The following is a 16,413-nucleotide window of genomic DNA, read 5'->3' as shown; positions in this document are numbered from 1 at the left end:
CCATACTGGCGAAAATACATCACAAGGGGTTACCGGAGTAACCAGCACCTGTGGAGCACCTACCTCAGTAAGGGCATATTTGCACACGTACTGGTTCCGGCTCTGAATTCATCCACTGAATTCGTGAGCCACAGGGCTAGGGAGGAAGAACATCCAGGGTTCACGGGTTCGTGAACTCGCATGGGAAAAGAAGCACACATCTTCGCCTCTTTGGAGGGGAAAGGTGCTATACGCAAGCGATACACCCGGCCAGCTGTCAGTATTCCTGAACGTACCTGTTCGTACTTGACAGAACACGGGATGAAACCAGCTCAACCCGGAGATTGTAAAATCTCGCGAAGGTATAGGGTGTCGCCCAGCCCGCTGCCCTGCAGATGTCTGCTAGATAGGTGTCATGGGCCAGTGCCCACGAGGATGCCAGACTCCTTGTGGAGTGTGCTCGTATTCCCGAAGGGCCGGGCACTGTCCGCCAAAGCAGACAAAGAGCTGCTCAGAGGTCCCGACCCTCTTGATGGAGGTGAGCACAATCAGGAGAGCCGTCTTCAAGGAGAGGGCTTTCAACTCCACTTACTCTAGCGGCTCAAAGGGGGCTCCGCGAAGGCCCAGGAGGACCATGGAGAGATCCCATGAGGGGAACAGGCGTGGCCTAGGAGGATTCAGCCTCCGGGCGCCTCTCAGGAACCTGATGATCTTCCCTAAGGACTTACCGTCCACTGTATCGTGGTGTGCCGCTATGGCAGCCACATACACCTTCAAAGTGGAGGAGGACAGCCATTCCTCCAGCCTCTCCTGCAGGAAGGAAAGCACTGACCTGACTGCGCATCTTTGAGGGTCTTCAGCTCGGGAAGAACACCAATTCGTGAACCAATGCCACTTCAGGATATAAAGCTGCCTTGTGGAAGGAGCTCTGGCCTGAGTGATCATGTCTACCACTGCTGGTGGTAGGCCACTTAGGCCCTGTCCCTGAGAAAGAAGGTCCTTCCTCAGGGGAATTCGCCAGGAAGGGGCTGTCGCGAGGAGTGTGAGGTCTGAGAACCAAGCCTGGGTGGGCCAATACGGGGCCACGAGGGTGACCTGCTCCTCATCCTCCCAGACCTTGCACAGGGTCTGTGTGCCAGCGCATCTGGGCCGAGGGGGGCTCCTGTCGGAGAATACCAGAGCAGGCAGTGGGAGGTTTCTTGGGAGGAAAATAGGTCTACTTGTGCTTTGCCGAACCGACTCCAAATCATCTGAACCACCTGGGGGTGGAATCTCCACTCTCCCCTGAGCGTCACCTGCTGCAACAGCGTGTCCGCTGTGGCGTTGAGGTTGCCTGGGATGTGGGTGGCCCGCAGCGACCTCAGTCGCCACTAACTCCATAGGAGGAGACGGCGGGCGAGTTGCGACATGCGACGTGAGCGTAAGCCGCCTTGGCGATTTATATACACTACTGTCGCTGTGTTGTCTGTCCGGACCAATAAATGCTTGCCCCAGATCAACGGCAAAAGCCTCTGCAGGGTGAGCAATACTGCCAGCAATTTGAGGCAGTTGATGTGCCAACACAGTCGCGGTCCTGTCCAGGAGCCAGCGGCTGCGTGCCCATTGTACGCGGTGCCCCAGCCTTGCTTGGAGGTGTCTGTCATAATGACGACACGCCGGGACACTTGCTGAACTACTGCCTGTAGAAATGCAAGGTCTGTCCAAGGACTGAACAAGTGGCGGCAGATCGGCGTGATGGCCATGCGATGTGTGCCGCGGTGTCATGCCCATCTCGGGACTCGAGTATGAAGCCAGTGCTGAAGCGGTCTCATATGCATCAACCCTAGTGGCGTACCCGGCGCCAAGGATGCCATATGCCCCAGGAGCCTCTGAAAGTGTTTCAGTGAAACCGCTGTTCTCTGCTTGAACGACTTCAGGCAGTTCAGCACCGACCGTGCTCTCGCTCGTGAGTCTAACTCCATGCCAAGAAAAGAGATGCTTTGAGAGCTTGGTTTTTTCCCAGTTGACCCAAAGCCTTAGCCGGCTGAGGTGCCTGAGCACGAGGTCCCTGTGTGCGCATAGCAACTCTCGAGAGTGAGCTAGAATCAGCCAGTTGTCGAGGTAGTTGAGTATGCGGACACCCACTTCCCTTAACGGGGCAAAAGCTGCCTCTGCGACTTTCATGAAGACAGGGACAGGCCGAAGGGGAGGACCTTGTACTGATACGCCCGGGCATCGAAAGCAAACCGTAGGAAGGGTCTGTTTTGAGGTAAAACCGAGACGTGAAAGTATGTGTCCTTCAGGTCTACCGCTGCAAACCAATCTTGATGCCGGACACACGCCAAAATGTGCTTTGGCGTCAGAATCTTGAACGGTTCAGAACTCGCAGGTCCAAGATTGGCCGCAACCCACTGGCTTTCTTCGGTACAATGAAGTAAGGGCTGTAAAACCCTTTCTTCATCTTGGCTGGAGGGACAGGCTCTATCGCGCCTTTGCGAACTGAATCGCGTAGCCGAGTCGGATAGTCCTGGCCAACCACCGCGACGGGTTGGAAGGCGCTAGCCACGCGTCCAAGCTCCGGGTGAGGGGCACTAAGGGGACGATCGCATTTAACGTACCTGTGGGTTTGGCCTCACTGTGGGAGGGATCAGGGGATGACACAATGAGGAGCCTCGCTTTGTCTCGAACTCATGGCTGCGCTGAAGGGCCCCTCGAAGCACTTACCTTGCTCCATGTACCCGGCGTCAGGGGGGTCGGTAACGGGGGAGGAGGGACTTTTTGATCGTCCTCGTAATCTGTCACAACCACCTGGCCGTGGGTGTGAGTGTGGTGCGACCGGACGCGTCTAAGTTGCAAGTGCTTAGTGCCATGATAATGGCGGTCGTAAACACTGGCTATGTGACCCAGGGAGTGAGGAAACTTCTCTTTTGAGAATGTGGGTACCGCACCCTGTCCGGGGTGCGGCGAACATAAAAGAAAAGGAAACCAAGGATTTACCTCCCGGCCCTCCACCGGGGGATGGAGTGGTCTGGATACCAGCTCTGGGTTTGTAGCAGACATCTCGCTCCCTGGGTCATCCATCTCAGGGGCGCTTAGGAGCGTTCCTGGACCTCGTGCCAGCCTGTGAGGCAGGGAGCGTCAGCATCCTGTGGGGGGCTCTACACTGGGGTCGAGAACTGGGGTACGCCCCGGCGAGTAGATGGGATACGGGATCTTGAGCTGCGCCGGGGCAAGATGTGTTGTATAGCCTCCGTCTGCTTCCTCACCGCTGAGAACTGCTGGGAGAAGTCCTCGACGGTGTCGCCGAATAGGCTGATCTGGGAGATGGGGTGTTGAGAAAGCGAACCTTGTCCGCATCCCTCATCTCGACCAGATTCAGCCACAGGTGGCGTTCCTGGACCACAAAGGTTGACATCGCCTGCCCGAGTGCTCGTGCCATGACCTTCGTCGCCCAGAGGGCGAGGTCGGTCGCTGAGCGCAACTCCTGCATCACATCAGGATCAGGACTACCCACATGCAGTTCCTTTAGTGCCTTGGCCTGGTATACTTGCAGGAGGACCATGGCATGCAGGGCAGAGGCGGCCTGACCAGCTGCGCTGTAGGCTTTGGCCATCGGAGAAGATATCGTTGTCCTACAGGCCTTGGAAGGGAGTGCTGGGTGATCCCGCCAGGTGGCTGCGCTTTGCGGGCACAGGTGCACCGCAACTGCCTTATCCACCTGAGAGACCTCCGTATACCCGTGGGCCACCCCACCATCGAGGGTAGTGAGAGCGGACGAGCTGGGAGGTCGGTTTTGGGCAGAAAAAGGTGCCCTCCACGACCTCATCAGCTCAATCATCTGGCCGCGAGGGCTCAGGGGAGGTTGGAAGGTTCCACTCCAACCCGATACACGTGGCGGCCCGAGCAAGCATGGCGGCCATCTCGCCATCAGCCTCAGACTGTGCGGGGCGACCCGAAGGTGGCAGCCCAGTCGAGTCCTCAGCATCTGACATCGCCAGTACGCTCTCCAATGCAGTGATCGAGCACTCATCCCACTCCGAAGCTCCGAAAGGGACACTAAGCTGGCCCTGGGGCGAGCTGGTCTCCTCTCAGAACTCGCCGGGGGCAAACGAGCGTGCTTGGGAATGGGAGGTCCGCGGGGATTTACTCGGCGGAGCCGCACCCATTGAAGCCCCAAAATCATCTCCAGCGCCAGCCAGGCCGGCCACATACCCAGAGGTAAAAGGTGAAGCGCGGGGGGCGGCTAGAGTGGCTTTCCCCCGGAAGAAGGAAAGCCGCAACAGCAATGTTGCCATGGTCATATTCTCGCAATGAGAACATGAACCATCCACGAATGCTGCCTCAGTGTGATCGCTGCCCAGACACGTGAGGCAGCGCCCGTGGCCGTTGGAAGCAGAGAGATGGCGACCACATCCAGGAATCACACAAAAAATCTTTAAAAAAAATGTTCAACGTCAATGTGTGTGCTCTAATAGAGAAAATATACTCTTTAGCAGGAATTTACACTCTTTTAGGGCTGTCGAAGCGCCCAGGGGCAAAATCTGCACTCGTCATGCAGAAGGAGAGAAAGCCGCTGGAAATGCGCCGTATATCCAACAGCATACGCTTCTTAAGAGGTGAATGGAACAGCAGTAGTATTCAGCTCGCTGATAGTACAACCGCTCGGCTCAGAAGAAAAAATCTGAATGAGTGGTTGCGAGCCAGCTCCTTTTATACCGGTTTGTCCGGGGGAGTGGCATGCAAATTCCACTCGCCAATTCTCATTAGCCTTTTCTCAAAGATCTGAGGTGTTTGGGGCTCCCAAGGGCGACCCCTAGTGTCACTATATCGACACAACGTCGAGTGAGTGACAGAAGGGGAACTCAGACACAGGTTTCCAATGGTCATGGAAAACCTGGAAATATCAGGGAATTTTAAAATTCAGGCCAAGAAAAGTAATGAAAATGAATAAATCTTGGATCATGGAAATTATGAAAAACGGGAGCTTAGTATTATAAGTTTCTACATGTTTGCTGCTTTCTTCTTTTTCCTCAGCTACTTTAAAAAGTTCCAGTACTGTGGTTATGCACCTCACGTCCGCAGCTGCAAGCCCAACACTGATGGCATCTCATCTTTCGAGGACCTATTGGCCAACATTGTGCTGCGTGTCTTTGTCTGGGTTGTCTCTGCAACAACTTGCTTCGGCAACATCTTTGTGATCTGCATGCGTTCCTACATCCGCTCTGAGAACAAGCTCCATGCTATGTGCATCATCTCATTATGCTGTAAGATGGCCATTTCTTTGCAGCAATTTTATAACACATGTTGTTTTCATAAAAACATGATTATTCAGTGTTTGTGTTATTCATGTACAGTGGGGTCCAAAAGTCTGAGACCAAATTGAAAGCTGCTATTCTTTTCATTTAAACCTGGAAATAATCAGAAATAATCAGATATGAAATAATCAAATGATAACATGGATCATCAGGTTTTGCACAAACTTGAATGTACTGTATTCTGCCATTGAAGCCAAAGACCATTCAAAAGACCAGAAGAAATTTCTGAAACTCATGTTAATATTTCAATAACTTATTCACTCAAAGTTTTCAGCTGATGATAGAATTCATAATGAAAAGTTTTGTATAAAATTAGAGAAGAAAGCAAAATCAAGAAAGCAGAAGCATTTTCACAAGTGGTCTCAGACTTTTGGAAACCACTTATACTCTATTTACGATTTCAGCACTCTACTCACAAACTTTATAATCTCCTTTTGGCAAAAGCAGTTTCACAAAAAAATTTGTCTCCTGGAACCTTTTATCTCTAGCATTCCGTTAAATATTCTTTAGCTTGTCATAAAATTGTATTTTTAAAATTCATTTAAAAGGGCTTTGTGTACGTTAAGGGGACATTCAAGCTTTCTCATTGAGATAGGTCCCTTTGCATGTTAATTTTTCACTCAAGCTTTAGGAGCTGTTTATGTTGGCACCATATCCTTAAGATGCTTAATAAATAAAAACATTATGAACAGGATTCACAGTTTTTTTGTCAGTTTCATGTTACTGTTACCATAGGAGGAATCATTTATATTGTAATGTATTCCTCATTTGTAAGACGCTTTGGATAGATGATTGTAAATGTGAACAAGCTCTTCTCAGCTATACTAAGAAGCTTTACCATCTATCCATTTCCCTGCATCGTACCATGTTACGAGTTACACTTGTAAAGGCTGTCTTAGTTTACCAAATATCAAAGGCACCTTTTAAGCAACAGACTGACAGCGTGAGGGCTGCTTTTAGATGGCCAACAGCATTCAGCACTTAAATTTACCTGACCGTACTCACTAAACGCCTCACTTGTCATCCATGTAACAGGCATAAAAGTCGTCCTGTACATTCCACCTGAGTAAACTGACCACTTTTCCACAAAGCAGATGTTCTATTAGGAACACTTTTTAATTCATATTGCTCACACCATGGTGTATCTAACCATGGAATGAAAAACAGCTCTTTAATTTCTGTTGTTTGATATGGTTTAATATGGTGATATCGAAGTTGTGAATTGGGAATTAGTATGCTCCAGAGAGTGCTGCCGTGGGCACATTCAGGTCAGATCGACAGTGCCTGTTGGAGTGAGTGAATCCCTCACACAGATATATGGAAATCAATTCCTTAGAGTCTCCCCTTTGAAGTTCATCCACTTTTTTTAGGGTAACTAGTCTTGTTTATGGATGAGAATGGCAAGTAGAGCAGTCAGTAATGCCTGTTGGAAAATAGAGAGCAACAGTGACCACCCACTTTTTTAGCTGCACTGGGTCCAAAAGGATTTTTCTTCAAAAGGATTTCAAAAAATTCATCAAAAAAGAGTTGTAAGTAATGAACCATACCAACCAGCTCTGAGATGTTAAAAATCTGAAAAAGACAAAGGTAACCAGTAAAATTTCGCGATTCTCGATAGCAAAAATGTGTAATATGCTATTAAACACACTCCTTTAGCCTATTTAAAGTTAAATATATCAATGTAAATAATAAATTAAAACAATTGCAAGTTGCTGAAGTAACCATGTCATTTTGTGGTGCTTCTGTGATGCTTTCGGCTTACGTGTGGACTTGCAAATGTTAAAGCGTATCGCAGTCATGCGCAATAGTAAAAGTTTTTAGATGTCATACGATTGCATTGTGTAAGAAATAGGGCAAAATGAAAGTGTTTATCGACTGATAATATGCAGTTTTACTGGTGATTTGTGTGAAAGGGAATAAAAGTCATTGTTGTTGTAGTGCCTCTAGTGTTCATTACACCAGGAAAGTGCCTTGATACGAAGAACGAGCCACGTAAAAAAAACAAAAAAAAAAAACATAAATCTATGAAACCAGTTTGTCTTATTTGTCTAGTTTACAAGCTCCTTCTTTACTGCATAGGTGCAGATGGTCTGATGGGCGTCTACCTCTTCATGATTGGAGCGTATGACCTCAAGTTCCGGGGTGAGTATAACCGCCACGCCCAAGCCTGGATGGACAGTGTATCATGTCAGGTGATTGGATCTCTAGCCATGCTCTCAACTGAGGTGTCAGTGCTGCTTCTCACCTACCTCACTCTGGAGAAATACATCTGCATTGTATATCCGTTCCGCTACCTGACCCCAGGCCGCAGACGTACTGTTACTATTTTGGTGGCCATCTGGATCTTGGGCTTCGTTATTGCTTTCCTGCCTCTGGTCTTTAAAGGAGTGTTCCGAAACTTCTATGGAACCAATGGTGTGTGTTTCCCTTTGCATTCAGAGCAGCCAGAGACTCTTGGCGCACAAATTTACTCCATTGTCATCTTTCTTGGTAAGTAAAACCCCCAAATTTGAAAAGATGTTCTACTAGACACCTTTACAATAAATGAATTAATAAAAAAATTATATATAATATTATTTATTTTAATTATATGAAAATATACTGTAATATTATAATATATAAAATAATATATACTAAATTAAATAATAAATAAAAGGCACCAATATAGGCTACTTTCCTGTTTAAAGATTAATTTATATTATGTGAGGAAAATAATAAGTTTGATATTATAAAGACAGTATTAAATAATTGGATTTTATATTGTTTGTTGTACCAAAGCCAAAATAAATTAATACATTGTCTACAAAATATTTTTTTATTATTTATTTTTGTGTTAAATTGACCACATATCTTTTTTCTACCCAATTTAAGAGTACTGTTAGATGTACAGTATAAACCTGAAATAAAGTACATTTCAGTTTAAATGTATTTGTAGTCATTAAAAAACAGAATGTAATGGAAATAATGTAAAATCTGGTAAATGCTTACTTTTTTATAAATGTTTTACAATTTTTTCTCAGAAATTTTCAGCAGACCACCAAGCATCCCCTTGTGGCCCCCTGAGGGTTCCCGGTGTGAAGTTTGAAACCCCCTGTACTAGACAATTAAAGTTTTTAAAGGCTTGCCCCAAAATGAAAATTCTGTCATCATATACTCACCCTCATTAAGGTCCAAATCCGTATTATTTACTGTGGAACTCAAAAGGAGACATTTTGAAGAATGTTCTGGTCACTCTTTTTCTTGCAATTATAATGAATGGGGACTGGAGCTTTTAAGCTTCAAAAAAGATCCAGAAGCACAATTTAAGTATCAAGTAGTCCATATGACTTTTGTGCTATAGTCTAATGTCATAAGATATTTTATGTGAGAATCAGGCCAAAATTTAAGTCATTATTCACTAAAAATTTTAATAATTTGAGGACCACTGTGACTGGATCAGTGAGTTGACCAGATCTGTGGGAACTAGATCAGTTGATTCATGATTGAATAATTCATTCAAAAAAAGATCTGACTCAAAAGAACGATTCATCCTTGCATGGAAAAGAGTGACCAGAACGTTCTTAAAAAATCTCCCTTTATGTTCCACTGAAGAAAGAAAGTCATGCAGGTTTGATTTGACACTATGGTGAGTAAATGATTACAGAATTGTAATATTTTGGGCAATCTGTTCCTTTAAGGTTCAAAAGCAAATCCTCCTTAAAACATTATGATTGGATTTCAAAATTTATTTTCTTTAGCTTGCCTTTTTTTTTATTTTTTTGTTTTTTTGTTTTTTACAGCAAGCAGAGTCATTTTGGATACTTTTGTTACTGGTTATGAAAGTTTCTTAAGATTTGAGTGCTCAATTTGTTTGGTATGATAGAGGTCAGATTGAGAGGTCTAAGTATGGATTGGGTGAAATGCACTGGGACCCTAACAATATTGAGAGAGCACTGAGTCCAGTGCATCCAATCATCTCAACAATATCTTAATCTTTCCTGCCCTGAAAGGTCTTTAAAGTGCATTGTCCTTTTCTCGAGCCAAATTCAACACCTGCAAGTTATTTTTGAAAGTTTGTACTTGTTTGCGTCTTTCAAATTGGGGTCATCCTTTACATAACATTTTTATCATTTCATTTAGTATTTTCTATTGTAATGTAAAAAACATATCCTGTTTCCAAATAGGTCTGAATCTGGTGGCTTTTCTCATCATCGTACTGTCTTATGGGAGCATGTTTTACAATATCCAGAGAACAGGGACGCAGACGACCAAATACAGCAACCACATTAAAAAAGAGCTGACGATTGCTAAACGCTTCTTCTCCATTGTGATCACTGATTCACTGTGCTGGATTCCCATTTTCATCCTCAAGATTCTATCACTTATGGAGGTCGAAATTCCTGGTAGGTGTTTCATGGGGACCGTTTAAAGTCTTCAGGGCTATCAGTTTCTTCAAGGACGAGTCTGATATAGAGCTGAAGCAATGCATTTGTGGATAATTCATCATTCTATTGCACTTCATTGTCTGCAAATTTTGCAAACGTTTAAGGCATCTAAACAAGGCATTTGTGCATGCAGTACTATGAAAAGTTCACTTGATCCCAGGATTTGTAGATAGAATATCAGTATGGTCAGAAGACAAAAACATTGAATGGTCTTTCCATCCACATAATATTCAACAATGACTGGACACATCTGTGCCTCTATATAGTTTGCTGAACCCAAGCAATTATAAATGTGTATTGCTCTACGATAGCTCAAGAGTCCTCAGTTATATTTTTAATTAAAATAATTAGAAATACATCCAAATATAGCGAAATAAAAATTGACCCAACTTAGACCATTGTTGACATCGGATGTAGAGCTATAAATAGCATAGCTGAGATAATTTGGTCTCTCTCTCGTAAGTAGTGTTGGAAAGTCTGATTCATTCAAGTGCAACAATTCATTCGGACGGTTCATGAAAGGGTGTTTCTTCAACTTCAGCTCTTTTTGCACTGTGGATTTCTAGAAAGTCTTAACATTTTTCACACTCTCACTAGTTTTTATTTTTATTTTATTTTATTTTATTTTATTTTATTTATTATTTTAATTATTTTTTTATTATTATTATTTGTCTACTAAAAATGTCCAACAGTGTATGTACATGCACCACAGAAGATTTATATAATCTTCTTTGGCAGACATGGGACAATCAGTAAATAGATTCAGAATTTTTCAAACAAAATTTTATTTTTAACATGGTTGTCAGTGATTGGATGATGCTGGCCATTACAACATAGTCCCACTTTCCACATACAGTATGTGGACCTACATTTTTCGTGAAATCTATTTGATCTAAAAATATATATATATATTTTTTTATTTTTTGTACATTTTTTAGGGGCTACTAGTTACAAATCAAAAAGGGTAATGGAAAATGCACACAGCAGTCATGCTCAGGTCTCAGGAGGTTAAAACATCACTTGTCTTATATTTAATCTCAAGCATGCTCTTCACTGACACTTTTAACAAGTACACTAACTTCAGTCATAATTTTTGAAAAATTTATAGAAATATTTTTCACAAAAATAAATATTGAAATAGTTTGTTTATTTGATGGATTTTCCGTGGGACATGAAATTACCTGAAGTTGAAGAGACACCTGTAACTGAACAGATTAAAAAAATGATTCACCGAATTGAGTCCCTGCTCTGTATTTTAGGTCTTCTTTTTTATAGCAAAATATTTTGTTAAATGCTGCTGTTCATGTTGTATTTTGTTTTGAATTAATACAGTAAATTCATTGTTGAGAAAAATTTTAAATGAATGCTGATTAAATTATAAATTAAATTATTATCCGATAATTATATATTTAGAAATATATTGCCTAGCTAAGTAGCTTCAGTGTAGTTTGCTACTTTTTGTTAGTAGTTTGAATTGTAGCTAATTACTTTTCAAAAGAGAAGCTCAACTATAATTGACTACTTTAAATTCTGAGCAGCTTTTCACTTGGTGTAAGTAGTTTTTCCAACAATCAATATGTTTGCATGCACTTTAAAAGTTTGATTTCAGTCAGCCTGAAACAATAATTTGACTTTAAAATGTCATGTATACATTTAAATCCAACTCAAATGGTAACAGTCTGAATTTTTGCGAAGTCGGACTAACATACCTTGATTGCCATTGTACCTCAGCTTCGTCCAGCATGTATACACGTTAATCAGACTTCAAATGGCCTCGGCATTGTGCTGATGCTCCGAAAAAAGCGCAACGTGCATTTAACACTTCCTAAGCTGTCGTCCTTCAAATATTTGATTACACATTGTGTCATGTATAGGCTACTTGGACAGACAGATGACACGCTGTAGCTCGATTATAACTGCGCATGTAAACAACACTGACTTTTGCATTCTAGGGGAAAGTATAAAGACATTTAAGAGATCTCATTTGTGATTTTTCTTTCATTTGGGTTGTCAATTGACCCCTCTGCAGGAACCATCAGTTCATGGGTCGTTATCTTCATTCTGCCAATCAACAGTGCTTTGAATCCAATTTTGTACACTCTGACCACGCGGCCCTTTAAAGAGACACTGCTGCAGGTGTGGTCCAACTACAGACAGCGGAGACCTCTCCTCAGCAGTCATCCAGCACATTTGCCTTCATTTACATGGCAGGAAATGTGGCCTCTTCAGGAAAACAGCCAAGCTCTCTGCTCACCTGACTACCTTGCACACCCATCCGAAATGTCCAATGCCTCTGGCACAACCCAGTTACTGCATGTTAAAGGGTCAAATGGGACTTGAGGGGTCTGATGGGCTCCAGCCATCCACCTCACCTCATGCCTCATAGCCAGGGGCTCATTCTGACAAGGCATACATTTTTTTTGTATGTTTGTTGATGTTTACATGTATAACTTCACTCAAAGCAGGGATAATAATTAGGGACGGTGTTATGATGGTATATACTGTGCAACTGTAGAAATGTGTCAACCGAAAGAGATTTTGCTTTACCATTTAAACTGCGATAGATATATCCATGTGGCTATCAGTCGGCAGGACTGCTTTGTTATTTACACATGACAGCAAAGAAAAAACATAGAGTAAATTGAAAATACAGAGAAGGATGTGTCCCAAACAAGTTGTTTTAAGTTGTTTATGGCTGTCAAGCAACATCGCAACTTGCTATCAACTTGTCGCATCAGTTGGTTTCACATCTGAGTTAGAAATTTCCATTTTATATATATATATATTTTTTTTTATTATTATTATTCTTTGGGTTTTAATCTTAAGTGTTACATAATGTGAAGCTGTTTTTGCACTTATGGCAGACGTATCATTCATTTTTAATTAACAAATGTATCTGTTGGTTTGTCCCCATCAAGTCTCATATAAAAAGAGAAACTAATCAAATGAGATGAAGTACCTTTAATTTGGAAAGCATTTAATTCACTGAATTTTCCCAAAAATATGAATTGCCACATAGATATTGACAGGGCCGTCGTTAGGGTGGTACAACTGCACCAGCGCCCCCAACCCCCACCCCATTTCGACAAATCGAAATACATTTTTGTGGTAATCAACATTATGCCACAAATGCTGTCGATTAAGCTTAACTTGTGGTGAACCAGGATTATTCCTTTAATCATTTTTTTTCATAGCATTACCAGCCAAAATTGTTATAAAGTGATGTATTCCGTTACTGTGACGTAAAATTACTCATTATGTGATATAAGATTTTGGTCAAAGTGTCCACCCCTAATAATAATAATGATACACAGCATATAAAGAGTGCTTACTATTGTGTGTGAGTGTGTGTGTGTGTTAAGAGAGTGAGACAACAAGAGTAAGAGATATAAAAAGAGAAACAGACAGCACAGGTTTTAATAATGTGTTTGATTGTATTGATAAGCAATCACTTTGTTTACAGTTAGACTCCTTCACAGGGTCTTAAACCAGAGAGACAGCAAAGATATGGTTGGATAATAAAAGTGTTTACTTGCTGTTTTACCGAGCCTGATCATGAAAATTACAGGAATGCAGCAACATTTTTGCAAAATAAAATTACATGGCTCATACATGTATTGTGTCATTTCTATGGTGAAATGTCCACTGAGTGGTGATAAAAGAGAGTAAAATTTTTACCCAAACAGTTTAGGTTTTTATGGTTAATGCTCTATGGAATTTTAAATCAACAAAACCAACCTCCCAACCCTAAACCTTAAACCTAAACCTAACCGATAGTTTAATAAATAAGCAAATGTGAGATGATAAACGCAATAGCTGAAGCAACCACGTCATTTTGTGGTGACACTTTTGTCTAACATGTTGACATGCGTGCTCTTCAGGACTTGTGCCCCGGTCCTTTGCATCACAAGTGCAATGCTCTATTTGTTGAGCTACTGTGCAATTTGTAAACAAATGTAAATGTAGTTTGTAATGCAAACATTAAAATGTATCACCTTACCAAGTGTAGGAAATTAGTGACTTTGTGGCAGGGTATATTTACAACTGCCAGCATTCATCACCAATGATATGTAAGAATTGTATAATGGACTTAGTTTAGGAATCTTGGCCATGTTCGACCACCATTATATGAAGGATAAATAACAAATAATCAGATTAGAAATCTGAATACAAATTCTCCACCATTAAATATGTAATACAACAGGGTCTTTGTATCTGCTCACAATTTATATGTAAGGAATATTAGCTCAAGAAGGGAATTTTGATTAATTCTCGGAATATTGAAAGAATTAAGGTGTATGCCTAATCACTTGGCCACACAGAGTTGATATGACACATCTGTTAACTCTTTAGAGCACGGGTCGGCAACATTTTTGACATGAAGTGCCATTTTTTAAAATGGGAGGATAAACACTATTAAAGTGTGACGAGACTCATGTTGCACGTGCAAGCCATTCGCGCATCACAAGCCGATCAACTATTTAGCCCTTTTCGGTGAACCGCACCTGCAAAATCCTAAAACTTTATTTCCAGGTTTACATTATATTTTCAATAGACTCACGATGTGGTTTTATGTTTTCTCTTTTAATCGTTTAATGTAATTTTCGTTGTGACCATGTCTTAAGGAGGGTGTACCTGTGTGCTGGGTTGAAAATCTCAAGGATTAATAGTGGTGTTTTCCTTATTACATCACGTGTTGTTCTTAAAGCAATGAATCAAAGAATGTAGGCTGTCATCTGCGCAAAATGATGAAGCAAAGCGGGTGTGTTTACTCGCGCTATTAACCAAAAGTGAAGCGCTGCGGGCTCGTGATGCGCGAATGGCTTGCACACGTTGCATGAGTCTGTTGGGTATACTGCAATCTTGACACATTGTTTAGCCTCCCATTCAGCTCATGAAAACATGCTGTGTGATCTTGAGGAAGGATTACATCAAGATGTAGATTGGAATGCAGGTGTGGCATTTCATATAAATAAAATAGTCTGCTCCTCTTTAGCCGTTGCTTGCGTGCCAGTGATTAACCCTCCATTTGCCGAACCTTGCTTTAGAGTAATACTGTTCTCATGGCCATTGAAAATAATATCACTAATATGTTGAAATATTGTTCAAGCACGTAGCGTAGACCTTTAAAAATCAATTGACGAGATTATCAAAATATACCACAGTCAAAACCCCCTTTGAATACAAACAAGACTTTATTTCTAAACTACAACATCAGCTAACTAACACACATAGACAAACATAAAACAGGTTGGTGAGTGAGCTGTAACAGAAGGTGAATGGAATTGATCTGTAACAGAGAAAATTTTACTTTATGCAGTCTATAGACCATGCCCTGAACCCTCGATACTTCATTTAGTATACCTCGATTTGCAATCGGGTTACCCAAAGTATTTAAATAAAACACCAGCATTTTCTAGCAAAAGTCTGGAGGTGTACTTGCGTTTCGTTGCGTTTCTTTGTGTTGCTTTGGTTCTTTGGCTGGGTCCATAGAAAGTTCTAGTTGTTCACCATCGATGTTTTTGATCCTGGATAGTTCAGTGCTAGAATGATCAGGCGGGGCTTTGAAGCGAGGCCTCCTGCAAGGGAGACTCGTGACTCTCCGTCATGTTTGTGAGTCGTAGTGCAGAGAAGAGAACCCCACAAGGGGGAAGAGGCTGGTCCTTTAACCCCTTTGGGTTGTTCACACCCCAAAGAGGCTTTAGGCCTTAGGATAAGACTTTTATATCTTAAATAAAACAAATTATAATAACAAAATTAATTCACCTATTGCTCTCCTCATGTAAAGGCAAACTCTTACATACCAGACATGATATATTTGCTCTGAAAAATAGTTAACTATTTCAACATGGATAATACAAGATTAGTATTCATAATCACCAATTTCTCAGTTATAAAAGTGATTACAAGTCACTACACATATTTTAAAGGTTATATCAGGCTATAATCATTTGTGTAAGATACATTTTTACTATCAAAAATAGACTGTGCGTTGTGCAGTGTAGAATGATGAATCAATGGAGTCTTTTGATATTGTTATAGTTCATATTTTTAGCTGCTGTTTGCAGGAAAACGATCACGATGTCTCGTGATCTCCTATGAGTTCTAATTTTAAGTGTAGCAAACTGGTCCAAGAACAAAGAAGCCTTAGTCTAGGATTCTATGCTTTCCAATGCAATCCTGAGGGCTTCTTGGGAGAGTCACTTGAAGATGGTTGAGATGGCCATGTCATGTGATGACCATTAAGTGTGGGGGTATTTCCTTAATTATAACATGATTGAGGAGGGGTCTGAAGGAAGGTTATGTGATATACTGTAAAGCTTCCTTTGTTCAGATGATAGTTGAGAATAAACAGATGTGCATTCTTACACAAGGTTGATTTAGACTTTAAGGCACCATCTTGGCAGAGTCTTTAAATTGATGACGTTGAGGAATTTTTGGGTGTATGAGGGTCCCTGTGTCTAAGTTTTTATAGCCTGGAAGAAAATATCAGTTTAAATCCTGGATTCAAGTCATTCTTCTGCCCATAACATCCTACACAATTCATGCACTATATTGTAAGTGTTTTGGTGTTATAAGATAGCATTGCATAAGGAACAGGGCGAAAAGTGTTTAGAAGTGTTAATCTGCCATTTTACTCGCAGCTGCTGTGTGGCTCTCTCTCTCCCGAACTGCCGCATCCGGCTACATTTATCCCTCTCCTCGGCTGATTAGCC

At 42.0% G+C, this 16,413-nt stretch overlaps 1 protein-coding gene across 5 annotated transcripts in view; it reads left to right on the top strand.

The window, feature by feature from the left end:
- Window positions 1-13,798, top strand: part of LOC127413036 (relaxin receptor 1-like) — a 153,842-nt gene extending 140,044 nt beyond the window's left edge. For all 5 annotated transcript variants that reach the window (XM_051649840.1, XM_051649842.1, XM_051649843.1 and 2 more), the window contains 4 exons: window positions 4,993-5,222; window positions 7,353-7,763; window positions 9,437-9,655; window positions 11,727-13,798. In XM_051649840.1, coding sequence (XP_051505800.1) covers window positions 4,993-5,222; window positions 7,353-7,763; window positions 9,437-9,655; window positions 11,727-12,037 — 1,171 coding nt within the window. In that variant the 3' untranslated portion in view covers window positions 12,038-13,798. The remainder of the gene's footprint in view (window positions 1-4,992; window positions 5,223-7,352; window positions 7,764-9,436; window positions 9,656-11,726) is intronic.
- The last annotated feature ends 2,615 nt before the right edge of the window (window positions 13,799-16,413 follow it).

The sequence above is a fragment of the Myxocyprinus asiaticus genome, chromosome 22 (assembly GCF_019703515.2).
Source record: "Myxocyprinus asiaticus isolate MX2 ecotype Aquarium Trade chromosome 22, UBuf_Myxa_2, whole genome shotgun sequence".
NCBI classification, from domain to species: Eukaryota; Metazoa; Chordata; class Actinopteri; order Cypriniformes; family Catostomidae; genus Myxocyprinus; species Myxocyprinus asiaticus.
This window is presented reverse-complemented; position numbering and strand designations above follow the sequence as displayed.